The 17,071-nt window shown below is 49.9% G+C and overlaps 2 protein-coding genes across 2 annotated transcripts in view; one reads left to right on the top strand and one right to left on the bottom strand.

The window, feature by feature from the left end:
* LOC140692804 (uncharacterized) overlaps positions 1 to 17,071 on the bottom strand; it is a 218,901-nt gene that overhangs the window by 140,227 nt on the left and 61,603 nt on the right. The window lies entirely within an intron of this gene.
* On the top strand, positions 9,053 to 17,032 carry CXCL14 (C-X-C motif chemokine ligand 14). The gene is made up of 4 exons (XM_006212788.4): positions 9,053 to 9,131; positions 9,306 to 9,411; positions 13,140 to 13,253; positions 15,841 to 17,032. The coding sequence occupies exons 1-4, from the start codon at positions 9,068 to 9,070 to the stop codon at positions 15,854 to 15,856; spliced, it is 300 nt and encodes a 99-aa protein (XP_006212850.1). The 5' UTR covers positions 9,053 to 9,067; the 3' UTR covers positions 15,857 to 17,032.

Genomic DNA, 17,071 nt, shown 5'->3' on the forward strand with positions numbered 1-17,071 from the left:
AATGGACAGATTTTGCACTTCGAGGATTTATGGTTCCTGCCGCCCCTCCTTGCTTTTGATATGATTCCATTATGTGCTTAAAATCTGGGCCGTGCTCTTGGCTCCAGGGAGCTGTTTATGACAATTCTTTTACAGCCTTAAATCGCTCACTGTTAAGAATCTGGATGTGTTCAGAAGCAATGGCTAGTTGCTAAGACAGAAAATTGCAATCTTAGACAGTCTCAGACAGTTGTTTGAAGAGTGTTCTTCGTACAAGATTAATTAAGGCCAGTGTTCACCTGGCAGGTACACCCACAGAGCAACGCCTTTGACCCTGTCCTCTTGCATCTACCTGAGACACTGATTTAAAAGCAAATTAGGAACAATGCCCACCCGCACCCCAAACCCAGTCACTCCCTTCCATCGTGCTCCTTCCTCTAGGTGCTAGAGACGCACTGACCGAGGGTTGGTAAAAATAAAAACACCAACATCACAAACACCTCCCTCTGGGTAACAAACAAGACTGAGAACCACCTTTTATTTTCCCCCACGGCATTACCTTTTTCAGGAGAAGACAAAGAATTCCAGGAATAAGGACACAAAGTGCTTACTCCCCACCCTTTGGACAGGACTTCTCTTGACCAAGGTTTCTCTGGCCTCCCACCTCCAGCTCTGTCATCCCTCCTTCACCCAACAGATTTTCCTAAGAGGCAAAATCTGCCAGAGAGATCTTCCTAAGAGATAAAAACCTAACCATGTAGCCTTCCTGTTTGAAGTTGTCCAGGAGATCCTTATGACCCAGGTGATGAAGCCCAGACTCCTCAGCCGCCCAAGGCCCTGCACAATTTGGCCATGATCTACATATTTAGGCTTCCAACCCTCCCGCACCATGACCCGGCCCTGCACTCTCAATGCTGTTGACGTACTAGCACCCTTGACCCTCCCCTTCCCTGGGCAGTTGCTTAAGCTGTTGCCTCCACCTGTAACGTCCTCCTCGATGGGTGCCTGCCTGTTCAAAGTCTCCGTCCTCCTTCTCTGCAAGAACGTGAATGTCCACTCCACTCTACAAGTGCGTTCACGAGTGTGCCTATCCTTCCCCTCCCCACCCCAGGCGCTTCATGTCTGTGTGTCTAAGACCATCACTTAAAGGTGGGTGATCAAAAAACACGCTGCCACCCTCTGGTGCTAGATGTAGGGTGGCCAGTTAAAATACAGGAACATCAGTTAAATTTGAATTTCAGATAAACAATGAACACATTTTAGTATAAGTATTCCCTCAAATATTGCACAGGAATCCTGTACTTGTGTTTGCTAAACCTGCCAGCCCTAGCTGGATGGGAACTCAGGGACATGGTCCAAGGAGGAGAGCTCAGGACCAGATGCCTGCAGCACAGGGAGAGGAAAGTGAAACCACTGGAGCAAAAGGTGAGGGAGTATTCCCCATACCCTCCTCCTAGGAGGCAGCATATATGGCTGTTCTGAGCAGGACTCTTGTGCCTTGGTTTGTCCATCTGTAAAGTGGGTATAACCTACTTGATGTGGTTGTAATGAAGATTGAATAAATTACTATTTGTATAGCATTTAGAACCGTCCTTGACACAGAGTAAATGCTACAGAAGCATTTTATAAATATAAAGCAAAAGGAATAGTCAAGCAAACCCACAGATGAGAAGGGGGATGAGTCTAGCAGATTTAATAATAAAAATAATAAAATAAAGCAAGAACAGACAATTATGGAGCACTTACTATGTGACAAAACACTGTGCTACATGCTTGTCCTGTATTAGTTCATTTAATTCTCACCACGGTCTCACTAGTAATAATAATAATATTTATTAATAATTTATTAATAATAATAATAATTACTATTATTATTATTTCTACTATCCTCTTTTTTACAGATGAGGAAGCAGAGACACAGAGAGGCACTGAGTGGTAGACTAGGATTCTAAGCCAGAAAGTCTGACTCCAGAACTCATGAGACTGTGGTAAACTGTGATAATGCATTAATTTATTTATCATTTGTTCATTCATTCATTCATTCATTCATTGAGCACCTACTGTGTGCCAGGCCCCGAGCTGGTGCTGGGTCACTAGGGTAAACGAGAAGGACACAGAACAACCACACTGCCCTTTGGAGCTCATGGACTGATGGCAAGGACCTTGATGGAGATTTCGCAGGTGTGAGGAGTGGCACTAAAGAGAAAATGCAGCTGTGGACCATGCAGACAGCCATGGGCTCTCTTAGACTTGGATAGGGTCGGGGAGGGAGGGGCAGATGTGCCCAGGCAGGGAAGGTGTCCCTGTGAAATGACCTCTTTTGCAGATTCATTAGGTAAAACAGCAACCAGCTTGGCCCAGGGGCAACAGGAGGAGTCTTAGGGCATAACAGGCAGCCTGCAAAGGCCCTGAGTTGGGAAGCAGCTTGGAGCTTTCCAGGAACTGAAGAACAGAGGATGGAGCTGAAGGCTGGGAGGGAGCCAGGTGCAGTGCAGGCTTGGGGGCAATGCCTGGGGCCAGGTGAGGAGGTAAGGCTTGGCAGGACCTTCACACAGGCCTGGGGAAGAAGCTAGGACCCCATCGCCAACGTGAAGCAGTGACTAGACGAGACAGAATGAGGCCGGATGAGGCAGGGTAAGGCCTGCTGGGGTAGGTCAGTGAGTTAGGCCAAGCAAAATAGAGACAGCTCTGGAGACAGGGCCTGGGCCCTCAGCCTGGGGTTCACGTGCAACACCCAGGACTCTCTGTGCCTCTTCTCCGGTGCCAGTTTCAGGGAAGACATGCTCATCACCCATCATGGGGGTGTACCAAATGGAATTAAGGCTGCCCCAGGCCTCAGTGGTTCAAGTGAATGCTCCTGAGTTCCTTTTATAATAAGAACATTCAGATAAATGGGAAAGCAAAGAGAGAAGCTTTTAAAAGATGCCCAAAGTCCCACCACTCAAAGAGAATGATGTTTGTATCTCTTTCTTCACCATCCTTTAGACGGTGGTTGCTGTTTCACATACTTGCAATCACAGTGTTTACATGAACTTCTGTTGTCTCTACTTATGCATAAGCATTTACTCCACAGAATTCCACAGATTATGTAATCATGAGTCTTCATATCAGTGTAATCTTTCATTTAGAGCTCTTATTGTTTACTTAACCAATTCCCCCATTGTTGGGCATTCAGGTTAACTGTTTTTAATAAGGAATATCTTTGAATGTGGCATTGCTCCTTTATCAACTTTTTAAGCAGATTTTCTGAAGTGGATTAATAGGTTGAAACAGTTTATTTCAAACACTCTGGATACACGCTTTAAATATGATATCCCCAAATCTTGTCCCACCAGTGATGGTTAAGTGGCCCTTCCTCACTTTGCCATTATCAGCTTTGGATGTTACTATTTAAAATAAATATTTCATTATTGGGCAGGACCAAAACAAAAATGCCGTGATTCTGCAGCACTAATGCGCTTTTCCTTGATTGCTACTGAGGATGTACATTCTTCCATTAGCTGGTTAATAACTGCTTTTCTTTCTTTTTTTCCCCTGAATTGCCCTTTGATTTCCTTTGCTCATTTATATACTAAGGCCTTCTTGGAAAATATCTTTGCTTGAGTTTTTAATAAAGATACTTGTCTGCAGTGAGGTGGTGTTGAATGAATAAATGCTAATTGTTGCTTTTTGTTATATTTGTTGCAAGCATCTTCTCCCATGTTTGGGGGAATCCACAGCACCCTCTGTTAACCCTCTGCTGCCACAGGGCTGCCTGGAGACTAATTCAACACCACCCAGCAACCCCCTACACCATTTCCTCTGGGCTTATGCTGCTCCCTAAATATTCCAGGTGAAAAGAACAAACCCAGGAGATGTCCTGGGGGAACCTTAGCCCTACATCCCCTCCACCTCAGAGAGGGTCCTAGGAAAGAGGTCAGTAGGCAAAACTGTGCTAAAGAAGAACCAGCAAAGAGGAGGCAGCTGGCTGCCCTGGGCTCCACAGGTTGGATGCTCAGAGAGAGGCATGCAGACCTCCAGCCGAGGGAGGGGCTGGAGAGGGAGGGGCACCCACCAGGCTTGCACTCAGCTAGTAGCTGCACTACCCAATGGAAGCAGGTATTTGGGGGTTCCCCACATGTAATGAGTGGTGACACGGCCATACAGGTCTCTGGAGCCCAGGATCTCATGGTGGTCTAAGTGACTAGGGGCAGGACCCATCTACCATTCATGCTGTGGTAGGCTTGTGTGAAGCTGACCCCATTTCTGGGCCTCAGCTCCCTCATCTGTATAATTCCGTCTAGATGGGGCCTTAGCCCCTTCCAGTTCTGGATTCTAGGATGGCCCTATCCCGCCAGGGAGGTACAAAGGGGCTCTCTGAGAAAGTCAGTCCTGGGAAGAACTGGGGATGGGGGCCAAGAAGAACTGACATGTCTCCCAGCTTCCAGGGCAGGAAACAAGCCTTGACCATCAAGATGCACCTTCTCAGCAGAACCTAGGAGGTGGTGCCTAGATTCCTGCAGGGTTTCCCAGAAAGCCACACTCCTGCTCATTCACCTCTTCCTCCTCCCGGAGACTTCTTTTCTCAAGCCAATGCCCTGGGAAAGCACTGGTTTCCCTGCGAACATGGCCTTGTCAATGGCCACCCTTAACCACCTCCCCTATACACACACATCGATGACCATGCAGTCTACACACCCTGAACTCAGCAGCACTCTCTCATACCCCTGGGCTTTTACCTGAAACATGCTTTTTAAATTTTACTCAAAAGATATGGAATGAGCCCCTACTATGCACGAAGCAAAGCTGTAGGCACCAAGGATGAGCAGCCAGACACAGTACCTATCTCCACGGAACCAGCAGATCAGAAGATGACTCCCAATACACTCCAGAACAAACATGAAGACAGCACAATGTGAAGCTGCTGTAGACAACAATGTTAAAAAGTCAAATAGATCAACAGCACAGAGAGTGGCTTCTGGCAGGGGGAGGGGTGGGAATGCTACTGTGATGGAGTTTGAAGAGTGAATATTCAACCTGAGGCTTCAGTAAGGAGAAGAGAGCCACCTGTCAACATCTAGCTGAAGAAGAGCAGTTTGGGCCGAGGGGCCAGCAAGCACACAGATCCTGAGACAGGTGGGCGTGTCTGAGGGGTAAGACAAGGCAGTGTGGTGGAGCATAACCACAGGGAAAGGTGTGGATGTTGGTCACAAGGCCCTCATGGAGCCCTGCTGGGGACTTGGGTTGGACTCTGGTGAGATCAGAAGCCATCAGGGCTTTGAACAGGGGGTTACCCACCAGGAGATCACTGTGTGAGGAGCAGGGCCCATAAACGGGCAGGAGTGACCTCCCTCTCATTGTCCCCTGGCTAACTCCACATTTTTCAGATGCCAACCCAGTGGGCGCTTCCTTGGTCAGATATTCTGGTTAGTCTCAACACCAGCTTCCCTTCATCACGCCTAGCTCAAGAGTCACTTCCTGTGTATCTTTGGTCATTCGATTAGTGCCTGTCTTCTCCACTAGACTCCGCACTCCTTGGGGACAGGCACACAGGTCTGCCTCTGCTTGTCTTAAATTTCCAGCACCATGCACAGAGCCTGGCATGCAGTGGGTGCTGGATCATTGTGAACACAGCAAATGTGCAAATCTCCAGAGTCTCAGCCCATTCTCTACTCCCTCAAAGAATAGCTTCCTGCTTCTACTTCCTCCCTCCTCTGTGCTCCCCACACCTCTCCTATATGACTGTAAATAGCTTCTGGCACTCACACATACACATACACACCCATACACTACACATTGCACTCCAGTGGGCAGGGCATGTGTGCTGTCCTTCACTGTACCCTTGGGATCCCCTTGAATCATGTAGTACCATTGTACGTGCAAAGAACTACCTCACCCACACACACCTCCACCTATTCAAAGACTCCCCGCTGCAGCCCAGTAGAAAGTCTGTGCCTTGAAGTCAGAGGTCAAGCCCCCCTTTCCTCTCCCAGTTGAGCAGCTTCACCCACAGACCCACTGGCAACAGGGGGCCCCCATCCTCTCCTAGACCCACAGCCCCAGAATTGCTCCCACAAACAGGGGCGAGCTCTGTTTGCAAAGACACAATGGCTGTATTTTGCAAACCAAAGATGAGTATACATAGACTAAGGCATATAATGGGGGAAAAACACTGGAGTGTCTGACCTCTGGTCTGGCCCAGGAAGTTGGAAAACTTTGGTCCCTATTTTTAGGGCCAACTACTTTTTCCCATTACAGCACAATGTCCATGATCCCTGGTGCTGTTAGATCCTGCTTAATTAATCAGCATAGTCTTGAAACAAATGTGATAGAAATAACATTTTGTTAATCAAAAATATATTTCACATGCTCTGAAAAAGCTTGCTAATAAAGAAATTCCTTTTGCAAAATAAAAATGTATTATATTTTTTGGAGGGTAATTTGCATTAAAAGCCTTAAAAATGGGCATGCCCCATGGCCCAGCGATTCTATTTCTGAGATATGATCCAATTTTTAAAGGGCTACCGCAAAACTGAGCTACAAGAATATTTGTCACACAGCACTGCTTGTAAAAGTTTATCATTCAAAACAATCCAAATGTCCAGCAGGGAGTAATTACTTACAGTAATTACGGTGCATCTGTACAACAGAACACACTGCATCTGAAATACTTATAATAGTAGTACTTATTGAGCACTTACTTTGTGCAACAGACCATGTTAAAAGCTTTATATGCACCACCTCATTTAATTCTCACTATGCTGTAGGTACCATTATCATCCCCATCTCATAGGTGAGAAAATCAATAGCTAAAAGGGTTAGGTCACAAGCCAAGGTCACACAGCTAGTAGCTAGGATTCACACCCACAGTCTGACTCCAGACACCAAGCTCTTGGCCATTATACTATATGACCTCAAATAAAGCCATTAAAAGAGATAATGGAGAAGCAAGACTGGTCACATGGAATGATGTTGATGATACAGTGATGGGTAAAACAAGCCAGTTATTAAACAGGACATTCACACTGATCCCATTTGTGCACATGCATGTAAGCAAAGATAGAAGGGTTTGGAAAGATAACACTGTAGCATCTTGGTGTAGATTGTTGAGTGGGTTGAATTGTGTATATATTTTTTATGTTTTCTTCTGCTTTTGTTTTCTGATCGTTCTGTAACAAACATGGGCTACTTCTGTGTTAAGAAAAAATACTTCTAATTTTTAAAAAATTAACATAAATGCCAAAAATGACTCCCTTGCACTCATCCTCTGTGCAAACCCAAGTGTCCAGCTGTTGGTCTTGCTTTAATTATAGCAGGACTCAGGATATGCTCTGAAGCCAATTCACAGGCTCTGCTGGCTCTTCACAGCTCAGCTTCCCCTCAAGGCAGCCAAGGCTCTCCAAGTGGGAAGAGACAGCACAGTCTTCCCATTCTACCCCTCAGCAGCCTACCCATCCCCTCCCTCCAGGATCTTCTCTGGCACTTGCGCCGCCAAGGGGCTGCTCGGCTGACCCCACAGAGCTGTGTGAGCTGGAAGAGCTTGGCAGCTTCTGATCTGTCTCCAGTTCTGGTCTGGAAGCCAAGCCCAGGGACCCTCGGAGCCTGAAACACACCATCTCCTGTCACTGGGTCTGTTAAGGAAGCACTTCACCAAGAAGTGAAGGGCACACAGGTCTGAAGGAGGCTGAGTGGCACAGGGACAGGAGCCCCAGTTTTGCAGCCACATGTACCAGGGCCCCTCCTGACCTAGTCACCTGCTTTTTGGCTATGTGATCTTCGGCAAGTTGTTTCTTCTCTCTGAGCCTATTCTCATGCCCATCAAATAAAGAAATTAAAATAGGAACTTGGAGGGGAACAAGAAATAAAAATTTATATACCTCTATAATATATATTATATATATAAATAGTGATGCCAATAAGTAGCATTTCCTGCACCAACTGCTGGTCACTCTGTCTCTGTTAAATATTTTCCATGTATGATCTTATGAAATTTTCACAGCTGCCCTATGACAGGCACTGTGACTACTTTCGCTTTACAGATGGTGAGACAAAGGTTTAGAGTGGTGAAGTCACTTGCACTGGCAAGCAGTGGAGCAGGAATTTCTACAGCCATGCCGAGGCCCACACCACCACACCACACAGCCTGGCACAATTTCTAAAACATGGACTTCATCCAGATGGTTATTATGGTCATGTTTCCCTGCTAGGCCACTGCCTAACTTTGGAGAATGAGGTGACAGTGAGGACCACCCCTTCCCCCGCCTTCTCCCCCCACCCCCAGGCTTCTGGAACAGCCAAGGGGTCACATACTTTTAGAAGCCTTCCTCTTAGAGTAACCAAACCTCCCCACACACACTCTTTGAGCCCACTTTCCTACTGTACATCCTACAGCGACCTCCCTCCAGACCTCCTGGCCTTGTACTCTGGCCACCAGGGCTGCTGGCCCAACAGGGATTGCTCACGCCCTAGGAGTCAGGCCTGCTGGCACTCACACCTGGCACCTGCCCCAAAACCCTTTTAGGTCTCCTCAGAGAATCTGGGCCGCGGGCCTGGGTCTCCCAGCGGCTCAGAATAGCAAGCCAGAGGGAATCACTCGAATCAGAAAAGCAGTGCCCTTAAGCAGCCTCTCCGGGGGCACTGGTTGTGTGCGGGTGCTGGAGCCTGGGCGTGCAAGTGTGTGGAGAGCGTGTGTGGGAGCGCGAGGGTAGCGGCTGTGGGTCTCGGTGTGCGAGTGCGCGCGTGGCTCCGACTGTACGCCTCTGTGATCACGGTCCCGGGGCGCGCGGCTGGCGGGGAAGGTCTCCTCCCCCCACTGCGTTGAGAAATCTCAGTGAGTCACCGAGTGGTTCTGCATATTAATGAGCTCACTCGCAGCGAGGGCAGGAGCGGATTTAAAAGAGGCCTGAGAGGGCGGAGGGAGGCTGTGGAGAGAGCCGGGAGCCGAGCGCAGAGTGCAGCGCTGTCACAGCCCCGAGGCTATCACCGACGGGCGCAGCGGGAGCCAGTGAAGTCAAGAGGTGCGCTTCGGGCGGAAAGAGCAGAGCCGCGCGCAAGGACGCGCGGGCGCCCTCCCCGAGTCCCTGCTCCCGCGGCGTGCCCCTCGGCCAGCATGAGGCTCCTGATCGCAGCGCTGCTCCTGCTGCTCCTGGCGCTGTGCGTCGTGCGCGTGGACGGTGAGTGCTTGGAAGGTCCTTTGGCGCCGGCCTGTCCTGCCCTGGGGAACCCCCAGTGCCAACTGCTAGGCTTCTGGGGATCCCGGAGGCTGTAGGTGGGCACCGAGGGTGGTCAAGGAGTTGCGAAAGAGAACTCGAGCGCAACTGAGCGGCTCCCTGCGCGCTCTCTCTTAGGATCCAAATGCAAGTGCTCCCGGAAGGGACCCAAGATCCGCTACAGCGACGTAAAGAAGCTGGAAATGAAGCCAAAGTACCCGCACTGCGAGGAGAAGATGGTTATGTGAGTTCTCGCGCTTGGCTGTGGGCATTTGCGCGCTACTTTTAACCCGGGGCTGGGGCACAGCTTGGGGCTGGGTCGGGCTAACAAACCTTTCTCTCAGCCTTTTCAGAGCCTTTATAAATGCCCAGCGAATCCTTAGGACGCTGGCACGGCAGTCTGGACGAGAGTTTGAAAAAAGGGTCATGGTACTGTGCTCCGGAAACAGCCTCTCCCCAAGGAGTTGGCCCTTGCTAGGATTTCGAATGGGTAGCGTAGGTGTTGCACTGCTCGCCTTTCTAGGGTGATCAAGCATTAAATGGCTCCCATGTGCCAACTTAGAACACCCGGATTGAAATGACTCAAAATATGCCCAGAACTATTAAACTTGCACCCAAACTGTGAAGCGTGCTGCCTTCCTGTTACTGGAGAGAGGATTAAAGCAAACATTGTCTGAACTCCTCAGAACCTCCTTTCAGAAACTTTTTCTGATCAGGCGACCACAGCTGGCCAGTTTTTGGCTTCTAGAGATTCCATTTTCAGAATGATCCTTACTCTCCCGACACTAGCTGGACTCCTGTGGGTCCCCGTCCTAGGGAAAGGGCTCTGCTGGGGTTAACGTGCCATGAGGCTGGAGCCCTGCTTGGTGGGGATACAGGGAATATTTTAAAAACTGGGGCAGAGCGAGAGAACACTGAGTTTCCTTGCTCCTCTGCCTTCCCAATTAACCACTTGAGGCCAGCACCACTGTTCCCCATCAATACCCTCTTGGCCAGGAACGGAGCCCTTGGCAAAGTAGCTACCAAATATCTGCCACTGACCATTGGCCCCCTCTTCCCCTCCCCCAGAAACAGGACACACTTTATTCTCAGTCTGGGCAAGTGCCTCCCATTCACTGGCCCTGCTGGCCCCAAGGCCTCCACACAGTGTCTGCCGAGGCAGCTCCCACCCCTCACCACCGCCTGGGGGCTGCACAGTCGGGCTGAAGTTAGGGGAACTCAGAAAGCCACTGGGCCTGAGCTGAACCCCTCTGCCTTCCTTCCTGGACACCTAAATTAACTTCCTGTCCCTGCCCCTCTGCCCTGCCCCTTGCCTTGCAGACCCAGGTTCAGAAAAACTGCCAATAAATCCTTTTGGGTGGCGGCCACAGGTCACACAGCTGAGGGAGGAGCTGCAAGCCCCTCAGGGTTCTCAGTTCACGGACTGAAAATGACAGGGACGCTGCAAGTTAACTTTGCACTCAGTGCTGAAAAATGCCCCACATGCTAGGCTGAGCTGCTGGGTCCTTGCAGGGAGGAGGAGAGGGGTATGGAATGCAGTGACATCTCAAAAGGACAGAACCCCCAGTAAACAGGGGGTTCCTCTCTTCTGTGGCTATACTTTTCAGAGTAGAGAGGAAACTGACAGCCAGACAAGTGCAAGAGAAAGCTTTATGTTGCCTTGTGAAAACTTGCAGGGGTCTCATGAGATCCATACACAGTCACCCTCTCCTAAACCTCCAGCCCACACCCAGGAACTCACCCCCAACCCTGAGGGGCTGGAGATTTTCTCCCCTCTCAAGCTCCTAAGACTCTCCAGATCACACGAGGGACCAGCGCTTTTTGCCAGAGCCCATTTTCAGCCAGAGCCCATTTTCAGCACCAAAGCTGAACTAAAGGAAATTTTCCAGCTCACCCTGAGTCACCCAGAAATCTCTGATGAGGCTGGGGGTGCAGCCTGCTTTGTAAGTGGGAGTCCTTGTACCCAGAAGGGTCCAGGAGTGTCCAGATTCTAGAAAGGGCAATTTGTGTCATATACCCACCAAGCATTTAATGGAAACCCTTGGCACCCCAGAACCACTGAGGACAGGGACAAAGGACCCAGAATTTCTCCGTAATTGCTGGGGGCAGAAATCCTGTCTTCACCCCACAACCAAGTTTCAAAGTCCCCAGATTATGACAGAGCATTTGAGCACAGAGGTAAGGAAGGTTGAGCATGCTCTCCTTCTGCCCTGACCTTCAGGATTTGGGAGCCTCAGCCTGCACACTGACCCAAGTGAGGAAGAGATTTTTTTTATCAGGCTTGGCCACATCTTTTCATTCCGAGTGCAAAAGCAGCCTTGTAGGCAGAGAGCAATGCATGGGCTAAATTCCTGCAGAGTGACTAGGTACTACTGGGGAGGGGAACTGGACTCCGCTCTGAAGCCTGGCCCCATACTTGAGACCTAGAAGGAGGTACCAAGGGAGTGGTAAGGACAGGTCTCATAGAGAGGACCAGCAAAGGCAGAGCCTGGTCCTCTTAGCACAAGGCTCGTCCCTGCCCTGGGAAGCTTAGGCCATGGTGAGGGCCATAGAAACAAAGAACACCAGGAAGGGAAGAAGAGAACAGGTTGCCCAGAAATTTTCAGCCCCTATACAGGTGGCAAGATTCAATTTTCTCTCCCTGTCAATTGGGAGACTAAGAATTCATGGCGACCCTGCTCCATTCCAGAACTTGGCCTGTACCCTGACATCTTAATGTTAGGAACCTGTGGGCTACTAGCTGACCTCTCTCCCTCCCTTCCCATTCTTTCCACCCCAACCTCCAACTGCCTCTCTTTGCCCCCTCAGCCCACTCGCCAGCACCCAGTCCACCACCATACCTTGCTCTTGCTGTGTGACCTCCTAGGGAGGGACCTCCTCACCTCTCACCTTACACTTTGCCATGTTCTCTAGGTGGGCCCTTATTCTTGAACACCACCCTTCCTCCCCCACCCAGAAGCTTCCTCTTAACTCCTGCCACCCTGGCCCAGCCCTGGCTAAGATAAACATAGCAGTTCTGGGCAGCAGTCTCGCCTCCCCTCCCCCTGTCCCAGGCTGAACCTCACATCCTAAGGCTTCTCCTTCTCCTTGGCCATCCCATCTTCCAGGACAATTACTAATAACAGTAACCATTCATTGTGCTAGGCAGTTTGCATAGATTCCAAATTTAATCATCCCAATAACCTTAAGAGGTAGGTCCTATTATTATACCCATTTTATGGATGAGCAAACTGGGTTCAGAAAGGTTACCAAAGGGATTCAGACCCAGGCCCTACACTCTGTCCAGTGCCACCTGCTTCTCCACCACGTGGCTAGGCCTCCACTGGGAGTTGGAACACTGGCTGATAGAGGCCTGAGGGTGGTCTTATTTTCCTGCCCAGGGTGAAATAACTGGGACTTCGTGATCAGGAATCAAAATGGGCTTCAAGGCCAACAAGATTAGCTTCAGAGTCAGCAAATGCCCAGCCTCAGAACAATCTGCAGAGGATCAGGGAAACTGGGGTTTGAAGGATCAGACAGACACCATAGCATGTCCAGACTCTGCTGTGGAGCTCCTCATATCCAAGAAATGAAGTCTTGCTATGCATACTTTGCCTGCATTAGCTCTCTCCACCTCTCAATCCCAGGTTCAGAGGAGCTGGAAGTGTCCCCTGACCTTTGTTCCCCAAGGGAGGCATGAGTGCTGTGGACAGCACCCTGCATGGGGGTGGGGTAGGGGGTTCTGCCCCAGACTCTGGGGGTTCCAGGGGAAACGTGAGAGCCAATCACTCTGTACTGGATTAGACCCGACCATGGAGTCAGATTAAGGGGACAACCTTCCAAAGAGCCAGGGAGTGAGCAGATAGGTAGGGTCCCTTGGAAGCCACAGTCTCTCAGGGTCCTAATTGGGACAGACCAGGCCAACCCACAGGCCACACTGAGGGGCTGTCATTCAGGCTTCTCAATCCTCCACCCCCTTCCCCTCCATTTCAGCATCACCACCAAGAGCATGTCCAGGTACCGGGGTCAGGAGCACTGCCTGCACCCCAAGCTGCAGAGCACCAAGCGGTTCATCAAGTGGTACAACGCCTGGAATGAGAAGCGCAGGTATGCCCCGCCGCCTCACCCTCCTTCCCACGGTCCGACCAGATCAGACCCTAGACCTCTTCCGGGTCATCTAGCCCCTCTAATGCGTGAACACCCACCACAGTAGCCGCAGCAAGCAGATACCCAGACACTGCTTACATACCCTCAGGGGCAAGGAACTCACCACTTGCCAAGGCAAGCTAATACTCTCTTGGATAGCCATAAGCACTGAAAATGTATCCTTCTGTAAACTAAAGTTTGTCTCATTCTAACTTTTATGTTAGAGTCTTGATTCCTCTTCTTATTTAAATAACTTAAGTTCTCTGACCCCCAATTTCCCTCTGTCAAATGGCTGGGCGAGCACCTGGCATGACTCTCTCGGTGATTTGTGTGGTTTGATGAAACACAACTGCTTAAGTGATGGGCTTATTAACTATAAAGCTGTGGTTACAACCACAAGCTGAGGAGGCTAACTCTTTGCCAACAACGTAGTCTCCTCTCAAGATGCCCCATGCCCCCTGCTGCCCAGAAATCTGATAAACTCCTTCCCCTTCAGGTGCAGGGAGGGCCTTGAGTTTAACCCTTTAAAATCAAAGCCACTCTTAACTTCAGGTGGCAGCAGCAGCCAAATGATCAGAGCCCTGAACCAAACCCCTGCACCAGATCCCTGCCCTCTCTGGGCTATTTCCCCATGATCAGAAAATAGCTTCCCAGCTGTGATCTCCTGGGGTCCCGTTTCTGGCCTCAGAGAGGGAGGCAAGTTCCTGGCTTCCCTATACTACATAAACGTGAGTGTGTCCTGGAGTAGACCCAGTCCTCACATATTCAGAGACTGTTTACACCTGTATCTGCACAACCAGGGAAACAGGTACACGTGTACACACACACACACGCACAGAGAGCTGAGTTCCACAGGAGCTGGTGCCTACATCTCATACCACACAGCAGGAAAACCAAGGCTAAGTGGGGATGGAGAGTGACTTGCTTGGGAGCACAAGGCAGAAGCTAGGTCTCCTGGAGTCACCTTCTCCTCACTACAGCAGTTCGCAGACCACCCCTCTGATCTCCTCTCCCCGCTACCCTCAGCAGGCCCTTCTCCGCTAAGCTCAGCCCACGACCAGCTCTCCCACAGCGGACACTTGGGCCCAACCCCAGTACCTGAGCCTTCTGTGCTGCCGCCAAAACTGCCTTATCTGCAATTGTTTGAAATAGAAACTGATGAGAGCAAGAGATTATTTTCTATGAATCTGATGGGAATGAAGCCCTCTTTCTGGTCAGGGCAGGCAGCTCACATGACAAAAGCAGGGCATGTCCTGTCCAGTCCTGTCCAGTCACCCTCCAGGCCCTGTGTCATCAAAAGTGGAACGAGGCTAACTACAGGGCCAGTTCACAGAGGCGCTGGCACATCTTCATAAGGTTGCTTTGCTGGGAGTCACTCAGGCTTCTGTGCACTTGGCCCTCTTCCCCTCGACCTGGGCCACTCCTTTGATGAAGAGGAGGCAGGCCGGGGCCCATGTAGCCCTGCTCTTTTTGCTCCTGCGAATTCCACTGATGAGAGCAGGAAGGGCACCTCTGTTATCAGGCCTCATTTCATTACAAAATGAGTTCATCCCTTGTTTTTAGAACACAGGGCATCCTGGAAGAGGATGGGGCATTCCCTGTCCTCCCTGCTGCCCCTCCCTCTGTAGAGAAGGAAAGTGTCTCTGTGGAGATTTGAGATAAAGGAATCATCCCGAAGTCCTCTTTGCAGAGAGAGAAAGAGAAAATGCTGAACCTCGGACAGAGGAAGGAGGAGGCAGTGGCTGCCCTGGACCAGAGCTCCCAGCAACTCAGAGCCCAGAGCTTCTGGCTGGCACCAGGAGCAGCCCTAGCAGGCATCTGACTTCAGTGCACAATTACTCAGGAATCAGGAATGAGGCAGACGGAGCCATGGGCTGTCTGCATGTGAACTGTGGCCCCACGGCAGCCATGGGGCAGAAGAGAAGGGATTCCAGCCCCTAAACAGAGATGGTTTGGGAGGTGAGGGGGAAGGTCAGTTTGGGAGTGCCACGGGCCTGATAACTATCAGCCAGAGGAAGTGACCTGGAGCCACAGGCGTCTGTGACAGCCCCAACCCCACTAACCACCCTTCCGGCAGTGGCTTCTGGAACTGGCATTTTTTTCTGGAGGACATGTATCTTTGGCCAAAATACAAAGAAAGACACAAGCCCAAATGGAGAATGAGGACGCCCCTGCCTCTGCCCCCGCCCCTCCCTGCCCATGCTGGAGAGAGGCTTCGTTCCCACCACAGATGTTGAGTGTTCGCTGGGAAGACCTTAAGTCTCTTGGGCCTCAGTTTTCTCATATACCAAGAGGGTTTGCTTCCTAGGGCTTTGAGGATAAAACAAGACTGCAGAGTTGGAGGCTGTTTAGAAAGGACAAAGCCAGGTTTGGGTGAGCTTTTGTGCCCACGTGAGGGCCTCCTGTGAGATGTGCCCCTGCTTCTCCCGGGCTCCTACAGCCCTGGGAGAGGCACTCCCCAAGTCCAGAGCAAAGCAGCTCAGACACTGGCCTGTCCATTGACTGACTCACATCCTGAGCCACTAACACGGGTGTTTTTTCTTCCCAGGGTCTACGAAGAATAGGGTGAAAAATCCCTGATGGGAAAATGTCACACCAGTTGGGAGACAAGCAAAGGACTTTGCAGATTAAAAAAACAAATCCTTTCTTTCTCACAGGCATAAGACACGAATTAAATATTGTTACAAAGCACTTTTTACCGAGGGTCAGTTTTTACATTTTATAGCTGTGTGCAAAAGGCTTCCAGATGTGAGACCCTTTTCTCTTGCGCTCCAGATTCCATCTCAAGCTGCTTTTTACCGAAAAGGGGGGAAACTCATGCCTTTCCTTTGTTAAAAAAGAAAAAGAAAGAAAGAAAGAGAGAGAAAAGAAAGAAATGCTTTTTTGTATTTGTCCAGACATCACTGTACATCTGAACTTTATAAGCGCCTGGGAGGAACAGGGCGCTTAGTTGAGACATTTCATAGCAGCGTTGCTCCCTTCGTAGCACAGGAAGCTTCCGCTCAGAGGTCCTGGCGCCTCGGCACAGCTGCCATGAGCTCTCTGGGGCTCATGGTCAGTCACAGCCGCGGGGGTGGGGTACTCAGCAGTGGCCCCAGTCGCCGGGTAAGCAGGGCAGATCTTGCTGCCTCTGTTCTTTGAGCTCGAGTTTGGCTGCCAGAGAAATGTGCTTCATCCCCTCTGGTTAATTTTTACACACTCTAGGAAATGTTTCCAAGATTCTGGGATGGCGAAGCAGACGGTCCTTAAGGAAGGGGTTGGGTCCTCTCTCCAACCTGAGAGTTTGTGAAAGATTCACTGCTTCAATATTTAATGCTTTGAAAGCACGTGAAGTTCCCACACTGTTAGCGAAAACCTTGGGAGAAAAATAAATACACAAATCCATGCACAATATACAGCTACAGACACACATGCTGTCGATGAGGGAGAAGCGTCACAGCCTGTTTCTTTCTCTCATGACAACGGAACATGCAGTGCTAAAGCAATCTATTTTTGACTCCCCGTGTAATTCTTCAGTGTTAACCTGTGCAGTCCTCTTTTGAAAGCTAAGATGACCACACACACTTTCCTTTGTAAATACACTCTTAGGAAGGCCCCCTCCACACACGCCCCTTCAGTATATGTCGCCTTGCACTCCTGTGTCATATGCGATGTAAATATCAGAAACCATTAGCATTGCATGAAGGTTTCATATTCTTTCTGAGACAAAAAGAAAAGTAATAAAATATATTTGAAATGTACCGAAGTTCTAGACTACTGACTTTTTTTTCTATTTAATT

This window comes from Vicugna pacos, chromosome 3 (assembly GCF_048564905.1).
Source record: "Vicugna pacos chromosome 3, VicPac4, whole genome shotgun sequence".
NCBI classification, from domain to species: Eukaryota; Metazoa; Chordata; class Mammalia; order Artiodactyla; family Camelidae; genus Vicugna; species Vicugna pacos.

Excerpts from the sequence above, each read along its gene's own strand:
- CXCL14 (XM_006212788.4), top strand. The coding sequence starts at position 9,068 with ATGAGGCTCCTGATCGCAGCGCTGCTCCTGCTGCTCCTGGCGCTGTGC. Across the intron at positions 9,132-9,305 it reads GTGCGTCGTGCGCGTGGACG|GATCCAAATGCAAGTGCTCC; the intron begins GTGAGTGCTTGG and ends GCTCTCTCTTAG. Across the intron at positions 9,412-13,139 it reads TGCGAGGAGAAGATGGTTAT|CATCACCACCAAGAGCATGT; the intron begins GTGAGTTCTCGC and ends CCTCCATTTCAG.